General features: G+C 41.3%; 1 protein-coding gene across 1 annotated transcript; it reads right to left on the reverse strand.

Annotated features, from left to right (window-relative positions):
• Positions 1 to 2,615: 2,615 nt before the first annotated feature.
• cnstb (consortin, connexin sorting protein b) lies at positions 2,616 to 6,939 on the reverse strand. Its single transcript, XM_076084734.1, has 4 exons — positions 6,848 to 6,939; positions 5,598 to 5,872; positions 3,370 to 3,514; positions 2,616 to 2,824 (listed from the first exon to the last, which is right to left on the reverse strand). The coding sequence occupies exons 1-4, from the start codon at positions 6,909 to 6,911 to the stop codon at positions 2,616 to 2,618; spliced, it is 693 nt and encodes a 230-aa protein (XP_075940849.1). The 5' UTR covers positions 6,912 to 6,939.
• Positions 6,940 to 23,646: the final 16,707 nt, after the last annotated feature.

Consider the following 23,646-nt stretch of genomic DNA (forward strand, 5'->3'; position numbering starts at 1 on the left):
CTACATTGTATCTGTTAACTTCTGTAAACACAACAGTATGATTAAATATGATCACATCATATTTAATCAATTAAGATCAAAGAGTTTCTTTGAGCTGTTGTCACAAGAGGTTTGACTATCAAACACATTGTAATAGAACGATGAGTGAATTCAAATCAATCTGAGCAACTTGACTCCAGTTTATTTACAAGAGAAACACATTTTTAATTATTGTATTTCAAAACACTAATATCATAATTTGTATTTCATCATGTATTCCTCTACAGTCTAAAAAGTTTACAAAACCTGTCAGACAAATGTAGAACATCCTGAGATGTAGTGGAGTAGTGTTTAGTGGCGGATTGAAAACCACCTCTTTTACCGTCTGTGTCAGAGTGACATCCGGCCAATCCAAAGACGAGGATTGTAACCAATTAAATGTAGTTACTGTCAAAACGAAAAACTACTCGCGAGCGAGCGAGCAGGTTAAAGTTTCGCGAGCAGAAGAGCAGTGACAGTAGTTGCGCGCTATTGGACGCCCCTCGCGCTCAAAGCATGGTTTTCTCCTCGCAGGTTGCAATTTTGCTCGCGTGAATAGATATTCTGCAGCTTTTTGATTTGACCGATGAGATTAGGTAATACTCCTAAACTGACATTGTTATTGATACAACGGGAACAATGGAAAATGAATTATACTTCGTGCACGGACCCAACACGTACACGGAGCCTCCGGCCCGTACTGTTGTCACCATAGTTCTGTGTTAGACTGCAGCAGTGTGTCTCAAGGCAAAATGGTCGGTGATTCCGTGGTGTACATTGACATCTTGTGGCGAAGCTGAGGTACTACATAATTGTGGCCAACAGGAGCATGCGCGTGACAGTCAAACAAGCAAAATATCTTGATCATTAATTGGAACCGATTCGGTGACGTGTAATCTCCCACCAAGCAGCAGTTCAAATAAGGAGAAGCCCGAGAAAAGAAAACACAATGGCAAATGTTCCTTCACATTTATTTTGTCTAACCTTGTGGACACAACTGAACATAAATATAGAAACATATAGCCTTAAGGTGGATTGCATAATGCAATATCCACAGAGACAATACAGAAGTAACATTCATCACTTTGCAAACAATTGGGAGTTCAGAAGGAGATATATATAAAAAAATTGTGTTGAAATCAGTAAAAACATCTATAAAAAAAGGGAACATGCTAATTAGATTAAATTTAGTCCTTTTTCAAAACAATGTAGTGTTGACAGCCGTGTTTTTCTGTTGTGTTTCTTGTGCCAGACAGGACACACAGCTGTTGGTCCACAAAGCTCTGCCTTTGAACAAAAAACAATACAAAGACAGCGTCACCCATGTCCACTGGACAATACCACTCTCCCAATGCAGATACTAGAAGGCTCAGGTAAGTGTAGATAAACATGAGCGACATAAAAGAATATACTTCATCTTCATTCTTTCTGTACTTTCGCTGGTTTTTGAACGTGACCTGGTGAGACACACAATCCTCTCTCTGCGTTGTGTTTCTGCTATCAGGATGTAGCTGTTAGCACACTGCAGGAGGAGACTGGAAGTGATCATAAATCCATACACTCAAGGGTGAACATGAACACACGAGGACAGTGCCTGAGTTTGATGACTGTATTTTCATCCTGATAATCATTATGACTACACATGTATCGACTGATAACACTTATCAGTCGATAGACCTGATATTTCCATACCAAGAGCCACACTCCCCCTGAATGTACACAGAGAGCATCATTCATGCAGTCTGTTGTGGGATGCTGTGCTTAATGGGGCACTTTGTACATTTACCAGTATTATACACACTACAATCTTTCTCTTTGAGTTGGTCGTATATATGGATGACAAGAGGAATGTTAAGAGTAACCACTTGTATTGAGGTAAACACGCACGTTGTGAAACTATCCTTTTCAGTGAAGGGATCATAAAAGGCTCCTTTGGAATCAGGGGTTTTCAAAATAACATAAATCTTTGTTGTTGTGCTGTGTAATGTGTCCGACAAAGGTGTACAGACCCACAATATATTCATTTAACGGAGATGGGTCAATCAAGGAAAAGACAGCGGTAACATGAATTTTAAAAATAAAATCATCTTTTGGCCGATTAATCGTTCCAAAGAAATAAATAAAAAACACACGTACAATCCTAATGAATCCAAAGAGAGAACAAGAAAGCCTGACGAAGAAAAGACAAAGCTAGCTACAGACGTAAGAGAAACACTTACACACAGATGAGCTTCTTCTTCTGTTAAAATAGAAATAACGTTGAGAGCCCTCTTGTGTCTCTTGTGTAAATATCCCCACAAACAGTAGTGAACGGGAGGTTTAAAACTCTGATCCTGCAACATGCACGTTTGCGACAGTTTTTCCTGTTTGTGTTCCATTGAGCACCGGTTAGTTATACGTAAATCTGAGGCAGATGGCTCAAAGTGGTAAGTCTTAGTGGGCCAAAGGATCCAAGCTCCAGTCAGATTAATGCATGTAGATCCCACGCCTGTAGAGGTGGATATTGAGGTGGAAGTGTCCTCTCTATTTCACACTGTCCATTGCACAGCACAGGTGTTCTGAAACGTCCCAATCTGGAATGCAGATGAAAGGGGGTCTTACGTCCGGAGGGGCAGCCAGTGGGCGAGCCCTTCAAAGAACCTCCGCACGTTCATGACGTAGAAGTCGACGTTGTGAGCGAAGTCGGTGCAAATGTTGGAGTAAGTGTCCACCAGCGTGCAGTAGAGGGCCGTCCCGCCGATGCTGATCACCACGGTAACCAGACACAGCAGCAGCAGGATCAGGCAGGAATCTCCACCCATCTCCTCTGTGAGCGAGAAATGGACACATGTGATGTGCTTTTAACTGCACTTTTTATATGGTGGCTTTTTTCTCAATAAACTAGAACGTGGCTTGAGCTTTTCTGGAAAAACAAATGCACTGTATGTACATTGCACTTCTTAGTTTGAACACTAGAGGTCCCTGCTAGTTTGAACAACTACTTGACCTACATTGATTACTAGATGAAAACATTTACATGAGTTGATTAGCTAAACATGGTGGGACCGGAAAAGACAGAAGATAGCGAGTGAGTGCCGACATTTTTGTTTTGTTTTACAGAAGTGAAGGGGAAGTGTGATTGCTTCATTTGCAAGGAATCTGTTGCAGTGATTAAAGAGTATTATGTTAGAAGACATCCGTCACACACTTTACACACTGGCACATGGGCTTTTTTGGTAGACAGATTTTTCTGCCAGTGTAACTGGGTAAAAAGTGCATTGCATTTACTGTTGTTTAGCCTGTGACTCCTTTCACTTTTCTGTATGGGCCCACAATCTAACAAAGTCAGGCCACCCCTGAGTTAAACCATACCTTGCTCAATGCCTTCCTCTGGCTCACTGAAGCGAACTTTGCGTTTGGAGTTCTGTTTAATGACAATGTCGCTCGGAGGAGGCAATCCATCAAGCGATGCTCTCCTCCTCTTCAGAATGGAGACCAGACCATCACTGGAGGAGCTCTGAGGGAGACACGGAAAGCAGAGAATTGACCATGAATGTCTTCTTCTTGTTTTCAGGAAGTTTTTAGGTGTCACTTTACCCAGAACCTGTTTAGCAGACAGGTACTAGTATAGGATGGTGTATGTTAAAGGGGACATATCATGAAAAACTCACTTCTTCAGTGCTTGTGCACATACATTCAGGTATCTGGAGTATCTACGGACTCACAAACTATGAAATACAACAACCCAGTCCGTTTTTTGTGGGATTATAAAACGTGATTTAATTTGGCTGCCCTTCCTATGTCACACGCAGGCTCATTAGAATGGTTTTAAGTAAAATCACCAAATTGAATACAGGAAATACATCACCAAACATAATCAGTGGCAGGGAGTGAGCAGGCTCCACCAGCAGACTAATGTGAAACCTACTGTGTGTTTTGGACAAGTCAACAGACGACCAGCAGCATTTTAGATGAACTGGAGCTGAGCCAAAACTGAGCTTGGCTGAGGCAAGTAAACACAGAGCTGCAGAAGCACAGGTGCACCAACCAAGCACAAATAATGTGTTTCAGAGGGAAATCATGATTGGGCAAGCTCAACATTCAGACGGAGCAAAGTTACAGGGATATATTTGTGACTTTACTGACTGATAATTAAACTGCAGTTACACTGTACAGTCAACAGAGGTCAGTAATGAGATTCATTCCTAACCCTAAGGAGAACCTTTTGACCTGATCATAGTCTCTAAACAAACCGCAGAGCAGAGACCATAACACACAGCACGGTCATATGCTGACCGCTGAAGTGGGGTCATTTCTCAAGCTGTCAGCCTCATCCGCTGCCATAATTTATAGGTCAATTACTTCCTGAGGCCAGTGGGTCGATCACATTCAGTCGTCTGCACAGAGGCATGTTAGTATATCATGTTTGACTTTAAATATTCTGGTGCTCAAGTCAAGTCCTGTTCAAATCAGGACTTTCTGCGTTACCACTGTGGATATTGTGATGTTACAGAGCAGAAAGAGCTCTCTCCTCGAGACCAACATTTCACATTCATTGTCTATGGGGCAGATTGGGTGTGATGGGATTTCTGGCTTTAGGATGTAACCACTTGAACTGGCTCCTCAGTAACATTCAGGGATGATTTTATTTATTTATTTATTTTATTTTATTTAATCAATACCACTACAAGCTGCAACTCATGTCAAATTCTGTCAAAATTAAGTTAAATTCAAGAGAGGTTGGTCATAAAATTATAGTTTCTTTGAATTTTCTTGCTATATTGGCCAACTGCCATTCATTTATTCCAGCACTGGGCTTTGCCGTTACTGATTTTCTGAACAAGTTGTCTTGTGACACAAATTGTGTCTCAGAGTGAGTGCAAAAGAGAAAGTTTTTGGGTAAAAACAAACAAAACCCTCATAAAGAAGTCCCACCCATGCCCCACCCAGTCGATCCTCCACTGGATTACATAACAGCCGTGATCCTGACCCCATCAATGCTCAGCCTTCAGCCTATACTGCTTGTTTGGAGTGGCTCAGATTTCATCTCCACCTCTCGGAAGAACCAGGCCCCCTTTAGCTCAGTGTTCGAGCCAGAGCATGATTTCTTGGCTCAGGCTCAGTAATCTAGCACATTTGGCGGAGTAAACATCCCCAAGTGTCTGACCACACCAGCGAACATGGGTGGAGGTTTTTGGACATAGAGACCGTGGCGATGATCTCACCAGGGCACCGCAGAGATCGTTCACAGAAGTGTCCTAGCAAAGACAAAGAGCCGTGGCTCAGAGAAAAGAACTCATAGTAATGCAGTCTTACTTTCTGCAGGCAGACAGTATACACAGGAGAGATCAGAGAGAGGAAGGAAGGAAGGAAGGATAGATGCATGGATGGTGAATAAATTAAAGAAGGCAGGATGGAAAATTGAGAAAGGTCAAGAGAGGGATTCAGGCCAGGAAAAGATATTTATACCCCTCCTGCTCTTTCTTATACATTCATCTCATATCCAGATCATGTTTTGTGACAATCTGTTCGATCCTACTAAAATGCACCTCCTCCAGTAACAATTATCAGAGGTAAAGGCAGATAAAGTGTTTTCCTACCCCCTCTGCGTGGGACAGCTTGGCCAGGTCCTTGTCTGAAGCCTGGGGTACTCCTGTGGGCCACTCCACCTTTACTTCCTCCTCTGGTGTCTCCTCACACGGCTCCTCCTCCTCTTCTACTTCCTGTCCTTCCTCACATGTCTCCTCTTCTTCTTCTTCTTCTTCTTCTCTTTCCTCCTCACCTCCCTCCTGTTGGCCTGACTGTGGTGCGGGAAGCTCTGGGTTCACGCTTTGCTCTTGTTCTTCATCCTGGCCTGTTGTTTCAGCCTTGTTAACTGGCATGCGGGAGAAACACAGGAGATTGGTTATTGATTATGGATTATTACTTAAGCCTTACTATATGTGAACTTAACAGTGTATTGATACAGAGGGTCTGTGTAGCTTAATGTGTCCATGAGTGGATTAGAAGGTCAGGGCACTAACTCTACCAGGCTTAAAGGAGGTCATTTTGAAGTAATGTAAGTTGGAATAGTTTATAAGTGACAAGCTTCGACATGTGTACATTAATACGTTGACCCCTTCTCAATCAGATGTTAAAAACTGGGAAATGTGAATAACCTTTAAAAATGTCTGTTACACCTGCAATCAATAAAGAAATTAATACAAAAAAGACATGTTTGTGTTACCCATTCTACGGCTGCAGTCAAATAGTCGTTTTTGCTTAGGAAGGTTCTTACTGAGTGGATGACCCGGAAGTATGTGCGTGGCAGCCTTTGTAAGAGCTGGTCGACTTCTCTAAATGCAAAGGAGAGGTGCTTCAATGATTCCTTTCTTATATCCTTTAGCATCGGAAGCATTGGATCATCCTTTATCAAAGGTAAGGAGATGATCATCGCAAATTGAATTGTGATTACTTTGGTGATCCTTTGACTTTTCACAAAGTGCTATCATCAAGTCAAAATGTTCATTTGTGCAGAGCTTTGGTTTATGACCAAAAACCTGCAAAGCTAATGACATTCCCATCAGGCTGCCTTCATGTCCAGTGCTAATGAGCAAATGTTAGCATGCTAACACGCTAAAGTAAGATGCTGAATATTGTATATATTGTACCTGTTCAACATTAGTATTTTAGCATTGTCATTGTGAGCATGTTAGCATGCTAACAAGCTAAAGTGAGAAGGTGAACATGGTAGATTGTAGACCTGTTTAGCATCAGTATGTTAGCATTGTCACTGTGAGCATGTTAGACTGAAGTTAGCATTGAGCTCAAAGCAGCACTTGGTGCTGTAAAAACAATAATACATGTTTACCTTCATCGTGACAGGGCTGTAGTGTCTCGTTCTCGCTCTGAATGTCTTTCAGTGTTGCATTCATTGTGTTCTGTCAAATCAAACACAGTTACCGACCATGCATCACGTAGGAAGTATCAAATTGAGTAAAGATCAGCATGAAGGGAAGGTTCCCATGTCTCACCTGTTCCACACTGGTAGATGGTCTGAGTGATGCCAAAAAGAAGAACGCAGATAGAGACAAAGGACAGCCAAGGCAGGAGAAAGAGCAGACAGACAGCAAGAGAAAGAGAAAAGAGAGAGGCTTATGTTGAGAAATGCCAGAGGTTGATGGTGTTACTTAATATATTAAAAAACTAGTGCTGGGCAACGATTAAAATATTTAATCGCGATTAATCGCATGGATTTTTTGCGATTAATCGCGACTAATCGCATTGTTATGGCAAAGTTCAATAATGAATTCAAAAGTAGTGTATTGCGCACTTTTATTTTAAAAGTACTGCTATATGAACAAAAGTGCAATAACATTTGGTTCACGAGATGCAGGTAGCATGTTTTATACTTAATGTGAATATAATTCATACTTTGTTGGCATCTTATTCTGAAAACCGGATGTTCGTCTGAAGAAACCGGATGTGGTCTCACGTTAATGTTTCCGCTAACTTTCAAAGTCCTTCGCTCGCTCCCGATCTGTGCTGTTTAAATGCGTTTACCGTGAATTTCAGCATATAGGTGCACTAACATGTAAGTGTCTGCTGAGTTGACCTCGGAGATCTGAGTGTCTGCTGACTTTACCGCAGCGATGTCCAGTAGTCTCCAGGGAGAGCAACAGCTGGTGCAGCTTCTCTCTTTATTTCAGCCCCCCCCCCCCCCCCGCCCCCTTGACCAGAAGCGGAAGTCGCCTTTTCTCTACGGCAACCCTGAAGGGACATCATATCTCCAATACAAAACGATAAACATGAGACAGTATGTTACAATAATAATAAATTTAAAATACTTACCTGTTTTTTTTTGTGTTTTTTTGTTGTTGTTTTATTTTATTTTTTATTTTTTTTTCCCATCTCAAAAGGCTCAAGGACATACACACACGTTCACACACACACACACACACACACACACACACACACACACACACACACATACACAACTGACTATAGGATGTTTGCTGGCTTTTATCCCACTGTTCTTGTCATCCTCTTGTTGTTATGTATATGTATATGTATCTCTTGTCTTTCAATTTAAAAAAATAAAAATAAATTAAAAAAATGTTTTAAATGTTTTAAAAATAATTGTCGGCGTTAATTAATGAATGCGTTAACGCGAAATTAACGCGTTAACTTGCCCAGCACTATAAAAAACTAATATCTTCTTCAGGGCTTTCCTACAGAAGTTGGCTCATGTTCTCCAAAATCAACAGTGATGTTGATGGTGACAGTGATGGTGTTTGCAGGAATTGGAATCTGAGAATCGGAGCCGTTTATAATGGAAGTTTGTGCTCTCTGTATTTGTACCTCGGGGAGGGAAACATTAAAGATATCATACATTTCATCTGATGAATGTTGTGTTGATGTGCCCTTTGTATACCGGAGGTGTGTCCTGCAGATCTGGCTCAGCGTCTCGATGTGTTTCTGACTGATGCCGTCCGTCTCAGCGGGCGAAATGCTTCCGTCGTTCTTCTTCTCTCTCCACTGGCTCTCTGGGAACACACGTGGAGTGAATGCAAAAACCCACTTATTATTTATTTATGTTGCACAGACTTACATGAAGGTTTTTCATCACGGATAATATTTCCTAGAGGGGATGAAACATATGCATGCAGTACCCCAGTTCTCCTGCAGGGCGGCGAGGTTAGAGAGCAGGCGTTGGTGGTAGAGCTTCTCCAGCTGCAGGAACTGGATGGCCCACGGGTCTGGTAGCAACGTTAGTTAAGACATCAACTGAGAAATTCGACCTAAACGTCCCTGCACCTTTAAATAACTAATAAACGAGGAAAAATCAATACAAAACGAGAGGGCGGCAAAGTAAATGGGACCTAGAGGTTAGAGGGATCCTCATAATGAAAAGGTCAATTAGAAGAGTCTCTCACTCATTGTATGTCAGTCAGGGTAACAGCAAGAGCGAATTATGTCAAAAGATAAAGGATTGCAACATGTCCACTTGACAGATAGCATCAAGGACAGAGGAAGAGGAAATTACCCATTAACCAAAAGGAATGTGAGCGTAGAGAGTGAGAGAAAGCTGACATACATTTTACCAAAAAAATAAATAAAATACTAAAGTATATTAGAGATTTAAAAACACACATTTCGCTCTAGTCTTGGATTTGTTACTGAAGAGAAGTACTTCACGCTTTGCACTTTTTCATTTTGGGGCATTTAATGGATTTGATTTTGCTGTGATAATAAATGATCATTGATAGATTGTGTTATCTGCATACACTCAAGTGTGCTGATATCTATTCTATCAGTTTGAGCTCTGAATACTTCCAGCACCTTCTTTAAATTAAAGCCGGGTGAAGCGGTGGTTATCCTGCATTATGATAATACATAATCAAAAAGTGAGATTTAAAGAAACGGAAAAATATAAAGAGTTTTTTTCTAAAATGATTTTAAAAGCAATATAATCAACAGCCGTGCCTGATTCCTGCATGGATAACAATCAATGAATCATGAGTTCAGAAACAGTGGCTCCTCCCTCCCCGTTCATCAAGCCTTCTCACGGTCTCTCTGCCTCCCTTTCTCTCTCCCCTCACACGTAAACACACACCGCCCTCCTTGCGGCTGAGGGCTGTTGCCAGACCAACGGCGCAAACAGAGCCAGAGGAAACTACTTTCAGCCAACGTGTGGGGAACGCCCAGTTACTGAGAGACAAAAGAACTGATAGAACACGGCAACAATGAGACGGCCAATGACGTGTCTGACAGTAAGATACACAGCCAAACATGAGAAAAAAGATGAATGAAAGAAAGTTTCTGCTCTTTGACATATTTTCATTACTTATTGCCATTTTGATTATCAGATTATTATTCCTTTTGTTGCTATAGTGTCACCTGTTGACCTCTATCAGACCAACACAGGCCTCTAATTTTTAGAAACACAAACTTGTGAAGCCCAAAACCTGCTCTACTTGACGTCCCTCACCACAAGTAAACCCCCTTTCCAACAAAATAAGATACAAGCTCTTCCTCTGTAGAGTGGAGATTGCACTCCTCCACGTTATTTAATGATGGCATGTGCCAGTGTGGCTCAGTCATGACTCAGCTGGGAAATACTAGTGACTGGCAAATGTTACAATCAGGAGGCAGCCTCTCGTTCTGTAGAATGAAGCCAATGTGGAAGTGTCTTAAACCTGCATTGTCTGATTGTTTAGAAGTCTATGAGAAAATGACTCTACTTCTCTCTTGATTTATTACCTCAGTAAACATTGTAAACATGAGTTTATGGTCTCAATCTCTAGTTTCAAGTCTTCTTCAATACAGCATGATGTTCATTTAGTAAACTATGCTCCATTTAGAGTCAAACAGACCATAAAGCAGGGTAGGCTTTAGGGCGGGGCTACCTTGGGATTGACAGGTCGCTGCCCTTTCACAGTGTGTTTTCAGTTTGTGAAAGTTAATTGTAACATTTTGGTCGCCTAAAAATGTCTTATTCAGCGGTCGGTTGCTCCACCCTCTCGTGTCTCTTCTGGTTACAAAGTAACAAGATGTCAACGACAAAAATGTCTTACTCGAGGCTTCAAAACCGTAGTCCACCAACCAGCGGTTGACGTCACAGTGACTGCGTCCACTTCTTCTATACAGTCTATGGTCACAATGCATAAAAATACAAACAAATGAGGTCACTGTGCACTTAAAAAGGATACAGTCCTCTTTGAGCGAGTAGGCCTCTGCGATCTGAAAAAGAAGATAATTGATTAAACAGCAGGTACAGAACGTTGATTCATACAGAAATCCACACAAACTAGTGCAGCATACAGAATCAGATATCAATTGTATTACTGTGTCACGTGTCACCATTAATAAGCCGTGAAGCATCAAAGCACACAGTGACATTAAACTAAGCGCTGAAAATGATGAAACAATGAAACACTAGTTAGGCTGTTTGATCAAACACAGATGTTTTTGTTTGAAATTCACCAAATTCCTTGAAGATCACATGACAGAGTCATACCAAGAGCCAGAGCCGTGGAGACACCCTGCATGTGAGACATCAAGTCACATGCAACTAATTATGGTTCGGATTATCAAGTCTGTGGGCTTTTTTTCCCATCCACTTCATACCTTCCTCTCTACAACCAGTAGACCATATGACTTTCACCTCAGATCTTCTTCTGTCATTCCACAATGGTTATTTCCATTATCAGCTAAACTGCTCACTATTTTCTTGATTTCCTTACATGAACCATGATAGCTATAATATGTCACAAACAGTGAAGAATACCCATTATAATTTCTCAAAGCGGAGATCAATCAGATTGATTGTTGAATAAGTCCCAAACCGAAAGTTATTGAATGCATCACACATGCATAGAAAAGTATCAAATCCTTGCATTAGAGAACCTGGAACCAGAAAATGTTTGTCATTTTGCCAAAAATATCTGAAACGATTATTCAATAACCAAAATAGTGATTAATGATGCCCCCAGTGTCAGGATTTCAATATTATCTAGGCTATATTATTTTATTATAACAGAATGAGAAACCAACAACACCTTTTGTTGTCTTTTTATTTCCCAGGTGGAGAACCTAATATACACTGCAGACCTCCCTGTGTTCCAACATGTGCTGAGGTTCCTATCAGACGCCATGGGGTGGGTCTATCAACGAGCCTGCAAGGCTAATAGCAGGGAGCTGTATCTGGTTCACTGTCGGGTTTTGCGGTTTGTGCAAGATCGGTTTCTCGCAATAATTTATCACTCATTGTCCACATAGTGCTGGAGAGTGCTTCAGCTACGTTGATGACACCAGAGCCTTTCTGGAAAGTTTATACATTTTCAACAAGGAGTTGGAGCGCTCTAAAACAAAGACGCTGGGTGCAGCACTTTGTCTCTCCTCATTGGGTACAATGGAAAAAAGACGTGAAATTAGAAAAGGCTTTTGACACAATGAAAATGCACCTGCTGGTATCCTGATTATTAGCCTCATTTTTTAGTTTTAAAGCCTCTGTTGCTCTGTCACTGAGCCTATTTATTCCACTCCAAATATATAATTTAATTGAGTCAATGTTGGTATTTATGCTAAAAAGAAGACAGCAAACTGGTTGGTCTGTGAAAAATGGAGAATGGCTGGTGTTTTGCGTACTGGAAGGAGTTTCCTCATTAATTATCTGCAGAGGACCCTGATGGTTTATGGTTCTCCTTTTTATGGCAAGTCTGGCTCAGCTTTTGTGGAAAATCACTGATTTGCACTGACTCCGAAGCTGGTGCCCGCTCTCCTCCCAGCAAAGTAGTCTCCCAGCGGCAGGGTAATGAACGGCTGATGGACCGCCTGGGTGTATTCTTGTCTCATTTGAGGCCTGATAAACAGTAAATCCACCAAATTCAGTGGCTCATGCCATATCACTATTTCACAAGCTACTGTAGCTGTCATGTTTGTCGACCCTGCTTTAAGGCTATCGTCATACGTAAGTGGAACTAAATGCTAACTATAACTAAATGCTAACTCTGATCATGCGTGGCTCTCACAGTAACAGAACAGAATGGGCCCCTCTTTTCCTTTCTTAGTGTTTGAGGAAAAGCAGCTTCGCCTTTGTTCCCTGATTACTGGAGTTGGCAGTGAAGCAAAGTAAACCACAAGCTTCTCAAGGTGCTGGAAAAGCTGGGACAAATGGATCATGTTGTCTAATCGCTGTTAGGAGATTGTGGTCTACAAAGGATTGCTCAAGCAACATGAAACCAATGTCTTTTGCCGTGATCCTTTTTCAACTACACTGCGCGAGACTGAACCAAATTGATCACACTGCTAATTAGCATGTCTGTTTGAACACCATATTTGTGATCTGAGCAAGCGGTGGCAGTAGGGGAGAGGATATTAGACATGTTAACAAAAGCGTATATAGGGTTGCCAGTTCAAATCCCTGCAACTGCATTGTAAAATGGTTTCAAAATGTTCAGTAACTACTGCTGATGTCTTCCTTGTTGGATTTACAGGTTGCAGCATTTTACTCTAACAAGCTATTCTGTTTGAGAAACACCAGCCCGGGGGGGTTTGTCATATTTGTCTCAGCTAACTGAGAAAACAGAGACTTTGGAATGAGGTCACACGGGAGGACTGCCATACACACACATACTGTAGATGCAAGCACACAGAGACTCACAAACATATGTCTATGCATGCACCCACTCACCCACTCACAAGCCCTTCCGTCTGACTAAATAAAGACATATTCCTTCTGGATTTGGGAGACAAAAAGCCTCCCACTTTCTCTCGCACAAAGACACTCACCTGGTGCAGGGAGTGTGGCAGCATTGTGTAGTCACTGTTTTCTCTGAGGGACTGCAGGGAGGCCAGCAGCTCTGGGCTGGGGCCCGGCAGTCCATCTCTGGAGACACTTCCTGGAAACAAACAACACAAACAGATGTTTGGGTAATATTATAGTATAGCTCCCAACTGCATTGATGTGTAAATTCTTATTTGTGGTGTTTCTGCACTGCATTTTCTTATGTAATAAATCAGTGATGGAAATATACATATAATATATTCTGTCTACTATTACTTAAAGGGACACACCACCTATCTGACACATAGCAGTCAGTATGTTTATCATGATGAGTACTACTCAGCCTGTAAAAACAGGTGTATAATGTCTCTGCTTTTGTGCGACCAAACTCTTGCTGCCTGGGGAGGGAGCATGCAGTGCGCGTGTACTTTTTGCGTGTGTTGGTAGGGGTCCGTGGCGAGTTTGTGTCCAGGACTCGTGGTCATGATAATCCATCCCTGTTTGCATTGTGGGAAATGTAGGATCCAGCAGTTGTTTGGGTTTGGGACTAAATTAGGGACTAAAAGTCAGGATGAGAGTGAGATGAGGAGATAGACACTACTCTCTAGTATGAAGCTACCACCAACAGCCCATTAGCTTAGCTTTGCATGAAGACACATGGGGGTTAAAAGCTAGCAGTCCAAAGACATCCAAGGACTGATTGTGGCGCAGTCACTTCGTGAATTCTCCCCTTTGTCGCTGGAAACCTCACAGCTGTAGCCGAAGGCTTTCATTTTTACAGTTGCCCGTCCGTCCATCTGTCCATTCTAATTAACACGATATATCGGGTACCCATGGAGGACATTTCTTCAAATTTGGCACAAATGTCCACTTGGACTCAAGGATGAACTGATTAGAATTCGTTGTTCAAAGGTAACTGTGACTTTAAAAAACATGTTTTTGGCCATAACTCAAGAATTGAAACAAATGTCTAATAGGATAGAATTATGAAGTGGTGACATTTATGACAGACATGGACGTAAACTGCAACTTGACTGGTTGGTGGAGGCATAAATCCACAAGCTGGTAATTCCAGTTTTCATTCTTTATGCTAAGTTAAGCTAACCATTTCCTGGCTTTCGCTTCATATTAGATGTCCAGATTTTTGAGAGTGGTATCGCACTCCTCATGTAATTCTCAGCAAGAAAGAGAATAAGACTATTTCCCAAAATGTTAAACAATTCCTTTAACCACCAAAGACCAACAAGACAAGTAACATAACAAGTGTTACTACACTGACGACCAGTATGTCTGTCTGCTCGTTTTAACCTTGTGTGTGTGTTCTCAAATGTTCTCACTTTCCAAAAAGTGAGAACATTTTGTCCGGTTCTCACTTCTTCAAAGGCCTGTTTGAAGGTTCAGACTTTAGGTTAGAGTTGGGTGATGACGACACATTTAGTTGTGATGGTCAAAGTTAGGGTAACTAAGGGCCGAGGGCAGGGGTCACTAATAGGTGAACTGTGGTCTCCGGACCTGGAACCATAACCGATAAATAATTGAGAATTATTCCATTTTGATGGAGCGCCTCTATTTTAACCAGCACAGCTTTTTTAGCCTTTACGGCACTCATTCAGCGGTGCAGGAAACACACCGACCAATTACATGCTTGTAAATCATCTCAGGTGATGCTACTCGGCCAATGAAATATGTGTATTCCGATAAGCATTGCCCTCGACTCGAGTGAGATATTCACACAACAGGGAGAGAGATGGAGAGAGACCCAACAGTACGTGATTCAGAGAAGTTATTTCACATGGCGTGCTTGAAAAAGAGAAAAGTGGTCAGTGAGCCCAGAGAGACCAGAGCCTTTAACCAAGAATGGACAGACTCTTATAGTTCATTTTCCCAACGGACAGTTTAAAACCAGTATGTCTCATGTCTCAGAGACTGTGGAAATTATTGAATACGGCAATGTGAGGCGCCAGTCCCTGCACAAAATGTCTTTTTAGAAGATGACAACAACATAATATCTTGGCTTTTTTTGATGACATCACACCTGAATTATATTAATTTAAAGCTGCAGGGCATGGACAGTTCAGTTAAATAATTTTAGTAGCCTACTTTATTTTAAGAGTAACATTTTTCAAAAGCTTTCTGTTATGTATTACATTTTTTAAATCCAGCCCTTATTTTACTTGAAATAAGAGAACATTTATTTATTATTAGAGTATATATTATTTATAATTCATCCAGTTCAATTTCAAATGACGATAAATATTGTTGAGACATTGTTGAAATTCAATTGACCTTTCTGTATTTGAATCTTTGATCTTGTCAGTAGCTTGCTTTGTCATTCTCTCCTGGTCCACAGCAGCCTGCAAAACCCAGTACCATGTGTGGTGTGTGTGTCACGGCAGCCCTGGAGGACCTGGTAGATGCTAAAGCTACCTGACAAACGGGCTGTTACCTCAGCATGTCAGCCCCTCGCCTGCAGCCATTACTGCGACAATTAGTCGCCATTAACTACAGCTGTATAGTGCACCTCTTATGTAACATAAAGTGTCAGCTCCATCTGTGTAATGCATTGCAAACATCCAAGCCTATTGGCCATGGCTTCCTTACAGCTGAGCATCATCCTGATCATCTTAAACTCTGTTTTATTCCGGCGCTCTAGAGCAGTTTGTGGTAAACTGTGGTCCACAGATGGATGATAAGCCTTGAGTTGTTCTGAAAGGCTTTCAATCAGCAGTTATCTTCAGTCAGTCTGGGCTGGTTTAAGATGATAAACTATCTTTGAGAGGCATTGTAAGGAATGAGTACTACATTTTTGAGTGCCACAACCATCCAAATTAGCTGATACTGCAGAAAAAGCAACATCACCTGAGGTGCACAAACTTAAAAATCACACAGCCGTCATGTATTAGATAAAAACAGGATGGAGAAAAGTTATTTTACCTGTGGCACTGTCGATGCACACCCCTTCCTCTCTCTGCGTTGTCCCAGTGTCGGGAGCTTTCGGCGGGATGGCGTTCTTGTTCCCCATCACCTCCGTCACTGCGGCGATCTTGTCCTCCAAGTCGACGTTCCCCAAAAGCTCCTCTGGGACCAGAGGGCCGTGGCTTGGTCTATTGTTTCAAGCCCTCACTGGAAAGAAACATTCAATGTTTCTGACTTTTGTGTTTCCTTTGAGTGAGATAAGAGAATGAGTTGGGAGAGTTTGTGTTGCTCTAAGCTCCCAGAAAGGATTTAGGGGCGTCTCGAGACCTGGACAACGAGGTTTCTGCAGGTTTGGTTAGTTATCACTCGTGACGGAGCATGTGATATAATCCTCCATCGCCTCTCCTGGGTGGTCAAGAAAAGGGAGATTTGAAATGTCCACCATAGTCTATGAAGGCTGGGCAATGGAGGATGATGCTCTTACATTCTACAGACAATCTGCTGTGTTCTTTGCTGTGCTTTTCCTCTTCTCTCTTACAGGCAGAATTCAGCGGAGCCTCCTTTTCTTTGTCACCACCAAGCTGTCAAAAAAAATAAGTGTACTTTAAAAAGAGAACATAATGTATGCCTCATGCATTCAGTATGTTCTGAGAAGGAGGGCACACGCAGACAGAGAACAAGGAGAGAGTTGAATGCAAAGAGATGCAGCATTTCTGTCTAAATGGCAGTTAGGTCCCTAAAGGAAAGGGTCGCCTTTGTGTCTAAACCGTAACTGCCCATTGAAGCATGCAGAGGGCTCCATTCTGAATAACTCGCGGATGTAAAATACTCTCATAATAGTCTGTGGAGTAGAATAATTAGCAATGAGTGTGGTACAGTGCAGACAGACAGCACAGTGTATACTCTCAATAATCCATTCTTACATGTTGTTCTACCAGACAGGGAGCTTTAGACGGGAGGGTCAACATTTTTCCAGCATTTCTTATTAAATATTGTAGTTTTTTTCAACTGAAAAGGGGGATTTATTCATTTAATTCACTTCGGCATTTGTGGATGTCATTTATGTCAATTACATAAATCTGCCCTACAGATACGGCCTTGTGCCCAACAAGACCAATACTCCACAGAGATGCTGGCAGCTCTGTGAGACTGTACAAGCAGTGCTTTGTGCTTAATGCTAACGCCAAGCAGGCTCACTAGTTCAATTCTGACATGCTGATGTTCAGCACGCTTAACATTTACTATGTTCACATTTTAGTGTAGCGTATTAATATGCCACCTCATCATATATCCTATGTTGCATAGAGTAGAGTGGTTTATATATGAAGGTAAAACTCTCCACTTACTTATATTTTATTAAGATCACTGGGACCAGATTTGCCGGGACAACAAGACTTTTTCTCCCCACACTTTCAGGTGTTATGGTAATAAAGTGGTAACATCTAAGCCAGGTGTTACTGTCACAGAACGACGGTGATAACGTCTAAGCCTAAAATGTTTGACCTTTATCGAATCATTCAACCATTGTGGAATTCAATTGAAATCCAAATGATCTGACATCCAATCAAATTTGATTATGAAGGCCAGTGAGCAGCGTGAGTGGACCTCTGCACACTGCAAAACAAGTGTATTACCCTGATGAGAAGAGGGAATGCAAAAAGTTGACTTGAAATAGTCGTGGATGGAAATGAAAAGAGTCAATGTTTTTTTTGAGTGGGTTTTTACCTAAAATAAGGTCTGTGGTTAACACGAGTTTAAGAGATTTTGACTTTTTGTTTTTATGATGTAAAATAGGTCAGTAAATTCACTCTCTCTCGTGAATTTTGAAGATTTTACATGTCCGCCTGTTAGAGATTCACTGTCACTGATTTCGGATATGTTCCCAATACTGACTGAAATTGCTGGCCTAAGTAATAGGCCGATCTGGCATCAGATGCCAATATTTCAATAACAATTCAGTACATGTATATTCATGTATTTATTTGTAGTAAAGCCATGTTTATTAGCTCAAGCCCGATGTTCACATAAAAAAATGATCCCAGTCCCAGAAACATTCCAAGCTTATCAATTTAACACTGGTATCAGAACGGTACTGGGTATCGGCCGATACCCAAAGCCCAGGAAAAAGTCTGATCGCCGCATCCCTACCGCCTTTAAAGCCATTAGTGTAGTGTTGTGTATACTCACACTCATGCAACCGTTGTGTAGTAAGTTTATAAGCTAACGTTTGACGATTTTTTCCGTCTGCCAATTTGCATTCACGTTTCAAAAATCCTAAAAGTGGTGTTCATTTGTGAAGATTATTAAAACTGTTGTCAGGACACCTCCAACTGCAAACACTCTTTCTATTATGATTTTTTTGATGTATGGAGCTTTTATATTTGCAAAATTTTTCTTGAGCAGAGCAAAAAGATGACGTCAATACAATGTAAAATCTATGGGCCGAGCGGGGACTTGTGGTTACGTCTGTAGTGGCCATTTGTCCGATAAATCAAAAAACAAAGGGCCACTGATGCACCGTGGGTTTGTGGTTAACGCTGGCTGAATAGTTCACTGTCCATACAGGATTCCGTTTTTCTCATTATTTATTTGGCAAACCAAAACAAGCAAACAAATAAAAGATCAAAGAAACTGCTGTCGCTGCCTCTCCTGCGCCACCACCCCGGTGCATGCTGGTCCTATACCTGCCTACTCCTATAAATAACCACAGGTGCCTGCAGTGTTACCCAATTCATAAGCACATTAACCAACCGCAAAACGAAGTATACTTAAACAACATCCATCCATCCATCCATCCATTATCCAAACCGCTTATCCTGTTGAGGGTTGCAGGGCGCTGGAGCCGATCTAACATTGGGCGAAGGCAGGGTACACCCTGGACAGGTCGCCAGTTCATCGCAGGGCACATATAGAGACTTAAACAACAACAACAAATAATTCAACTAAACAAATGACTATTAAAAAGAAAAAGCAATGTTGATATATCAAACAAACAATCTAACCTAAATAAGCAAACGTCTAGAATAATTAAACAATATGAATAACACAACTAAATACTACAATTTAAAATAAATAAATACTAACTATAAAAATAACTAAATACTACAATTTAAAATAACTAAATACTAACATCAAATAAAAAGCTCCTGGCTCCAGTCATCTGAGGCTGGATACCCTGCCACTCATTCTGGTGCTGCTGATCCAGATGAATAATACCTGACAAGGTGAGGATTTAGTTCCTTGCCTAAGGGCAGTTCACCAGGGTTTATTTGTGGCTGTTGACAAAAGGTTGACATCATCAGGATGAATGACCTTTTACTGGGCACTCTTTCCCACCTTAAACCAGTCCTGTCACTGTAATTATTGTGGAGAGATACCAAACGCTGTCAAGGCCTTGTGTTTTTTCATCTTTTGCTTTCATGTATTCCTTCATGCACTGTGGCTTCAGAGGTGGTTCACTGTTTCTATGCTACAGGTAAACACCTGCGTCCATCTGTCATGGGAACCGCATTACAAGTGTGTGCAATTGTATCCAACAGCTGACCAACACCATGAATTCCTCTCTTAGTCAGTAGAGGTTGGATAGACAATGGCTGACATGCTGTAGTTGAATCTATTTCCGCCTCGTGAAACCTGCAGGAATTTTTTCAGCCTTGTTCTGAGGGCATGAACGCTGTGTGACACTATGTGTTCACTCAGCACGTTAGCGGCAGTCATGTGAACGCTGTGAACTCCGCAGCATGGAATGTGACACAAAAGTACAAGTGCTGGGAGCGCAGAGAGGCTGACTCACAGGATGTGTAGGATGAAATTAGGAATGATGGTGGTGAGGCTAAAGATGAAGATCAGTTTGCTATTGTGAGGTTTCTCCTGTGACTTGTAAACCTTTACCTTTTTCCCAAATCAATACTTGGTAAACGTCCTGATTCATACCAGGGTTTTACTTTTTTTCAGCCTATTCACTACAAATTACATATAACCTTACTTAAAAAAAACATTTTCCAAAGCGGTGATTCAGATGAAATGTTTTTCTTCTAGCTTTCAGACAGCCATTGCTTTATGACAGATACTGTGCAGAGACTTGCAGAGAACGAATAGCTCAACTTTACACGTAGCCTAGTCGCTAGTCGTGCAGAGAGTTATGTGAGAAGGAGCTACCATCATGTCTGAGCCAGCGGACGGTTAGCTTAGCTTAGCATAAAGGCTGGACACAGCTAGCCTGGCTCTGTCTACGGGTAATAGTCCAGGATATGCTACGCTATAAAGCCATGACTTGTCCTTCTCATACTTCGGCTGTGTATTAAACAAACGGAATATGACATGTTATTAGTAAGCTAGGTGCTGATGGATTTTCAACAGCACCAGGCCAGCTGCTTCCCTCTGTTTCCAGTATACAGTATATGCTAAGCTAACTGGCTGCTGGCTTTGTATTTACAGTACAGATATGAGAGTGGTATTGATCTTTGTATGAGCATAGTTCCAAAAATGTCTATTCCTTTAAAACCGTTATTCTTTAATTCTTTATCAGAGGGGTATTTATGGACGTATTTCATATCGTAGAACAAAACGTTAAAATCTCTTATGCTTGTGTTAACCACAGACTGTAATTCAGGCATCTAACCAAAAACACATTCAAAAAACATTGACTTCAAGACGAGAACCAGAAGTGCTAATATGCTGACTCATTTCTGGTTTTAGCAGTGGTTCACTAGGGATGGGCAGTACAATATGTGGTATCAATACTTTGGTACTCACGTTACTCATTTGGTATCAGTTCCTTTAAAAAAAAATATTGATGATAAAATGATATAAGTGGCTGCATCACTTCTAAACATTTTCATCACTTTTGCTTATTTTTGTATTTAATTGTACTCATATTGCTTTTTTAAATAAATGTGTTATTAATGGCCATTATGTGTAAATCACAGACACAATCATGAAATCGATACTGCTAAAATTGTAACAGAAAGTATAGGTATGGTATAGAATTTTAAGAGTTTGGAATCTTCCATATGGTTCACCATGCTGGAGTAGACCACCTTAACAATATTCTGAAATAAGAACACCAGCCATGAAAGTAACACTTCCATCACAAAGTGTCATAAACACCTTCACGAAGTAACAAGCTGAATAAAAATGCATGATAATAATTCATTAATTATTCCTGAGATAAATAAACTACCTTCATTGCACATAAACTATGACTATGTCGCTCTCTGAGTCGAGCTTTCCAACAACTCTGTGAGCTCGTGCTTCTATTCACACCGCCCATCATTTAGGATGCATTCACGACCAGTCGCCAGTAGTCTGAAATGTGAAAACTACAAACACTTGATTACAATTGTTGTTAAAAACATGTGTCCCTGCTGTTGTTTCTACAGTTGGGAAAAAAATGTCGCACAAGTGGGTGGCCGAGTGTGCGTGCACGTGCACGTGTCAGCTGGGAAAGTCAACTTGTGCATCGGTGGCGCGTGCAGCTGACGCTACGAAACCTCGCGCTCAATTAAACGTTATTTTGCCGTTTTCATGAGCCTTACTTTTTTATCACACTCATCACTTGGACATTACCAGTAACAAAAGGCACTATAGCACCTTTATTGTGCTGCGCCATCCGTCTTAAATCCGCTCTATGGTCATTACAGTTCCATCTGGTGAAGCAGAGTAACACCCGAGACTCTCTGTACTTCACGTTAGTATATTCCATGTGAGTTAACGACACAGAATCACACGGAATACACGACACAGGACGGAGGCTGCCGCGGGATGGAGAGCTGCACTCACCGCTGGAGGATGTGTCTCGCAGTTTGTCGTCTCTCAAACGGCGTCGTGCTGTCGGTCCCACCGCAGGATCCACATCAGCCTCTCTCTGTCTGTGTCTCATCTGTCCGTCTCCGACCCTCTCTCGTGCTTCTTGTTTACGGTCCAATCCGGGGACTTTTTTCGCAGCGTCCCCTCATTGCAAAAGATACATCCTCACATGTCATATTCATTTATTTATATTTTTATTTATTTCACCGTGTGGTGGAACGTCGCCATCTTGTGGCAGATGTGATACACTGGCTGCTGGCGGTTATGTAACAGCCGATGAAGCGGTCGTGGGGCAGGGTGTTGATGTGATAAACCGTGCGCCGGATTACAAGGGAAACAGCGAGCATGCGCACCGTCTTTGGGTTATATTGTTAGTATTACGTACGTGGATGTGACGAGACAAAAGCATTTTCTTCATAATCGTCATGATCATTGTTCATGCATAATAATAATAAATGCATCACATATGCTAACATCCCAGACCAGATGTTTAAATCATGGATATAATAATAGTAATAATATGACGTATAGTGTCATCATATGTGATGTACAGAAATTGGAAGGAATTGGAAGAATGTACCAAATGAATACGTCAGCCATCAGTTTTACAAAACTGATTACAGCTTTGGAAGCAATGACTGCTGCAAAATAAAAAAGATTAAAAATAGATAGGGTGACATCTTTGATATTTCTTTGTTGAAAATCTCATTACATCCTGTCAGCAATCAATGAATAAAACGCAAAAACAAATCTGGTATCTGTGGCTGTAGCAGGACTGTAAAAAGTTTGATCATTTCATTCGGTTCGAACATAATGATTAAACAAACTACCTGTCTGTCTTCATGATCGTATTCTGCCTGTGGGTTAAGCCGCTAGCTAGCTTGACTACTAACAACAGCCATGTTTGTAATTTAAGTTTATTATGATCATTTAGGGGGAGTGGCTTTAGAGGGAGGGGTGTCAGTGTTGATGACTTTCTTGATAGATTTAGCAACTTTTGGAGCTAGTGCTGCTGGCTACTTTCACTGGGAAAGAGCTGGTAACACTGGGCTGAGTTTTCAGTTGGATCTTTTTTTTATCAGAGGCAGAAGTGGTCCTTATTTTTACTAACATTTCTTCTTAAATTGTACAAATGCATAAGACGATGCAACTTGCCCAAACTTCATCTGCAATTAGATGTTCAGCTGTTTGAACTGGCTGAGTCAAGCTCAATTTGTGTTTCCTGAAGCGACAAATATATATTAATTTGTTTTTCATATTTAGAATACATTCACAGTTTTGAAAAAGGCCAATGGATGTTCTGCAGGCTTATTCAGAAGAAGGGCGAGTGTGAGTTTGAAATAAATTAGGTTAAACAATGAGGAAGTGGAGCTGAAAGAGAGGTTAAGGAAGCATCAAGTCTGTGAAATGTGTGGCTGCAGAGGGTTTGCTTGAAAGAATAAAGAAATCCAATCAAGTGTTTTCTCCCCCAATTACACAGAAAACAGCCATTCACTTTGGCTAAAAAGATTTGTTAGTCTGTTTTAGGGCTCTGGTTTCTGCTCCAAATAATCTAATGTCTGAGTCTAACCAGTTCACACTATTTGATTAAACATCCAAGCATTGCTGTGTGTGTGTGTGTGTGTTGTAATGAGTCTGGCTTCATAATTGGGCTGCAG

This window comes from Anarhichas minor, unplaced genomic scaffold (assembly GCF_050575085.1).
Source record: "Anarhichas minor isolate MPS153535 unplaced genomic scaffold, ASM5057508v1 ptg000136l, whole genome shotgun sequence".
In the NCBI taxonomy this organism is placed as follows: Eukaryota; Metazoa; Chordata; class Actinopteri; order Perciformes; family Anarhichadidae; genus Anarhichas; species Anarhichas minor.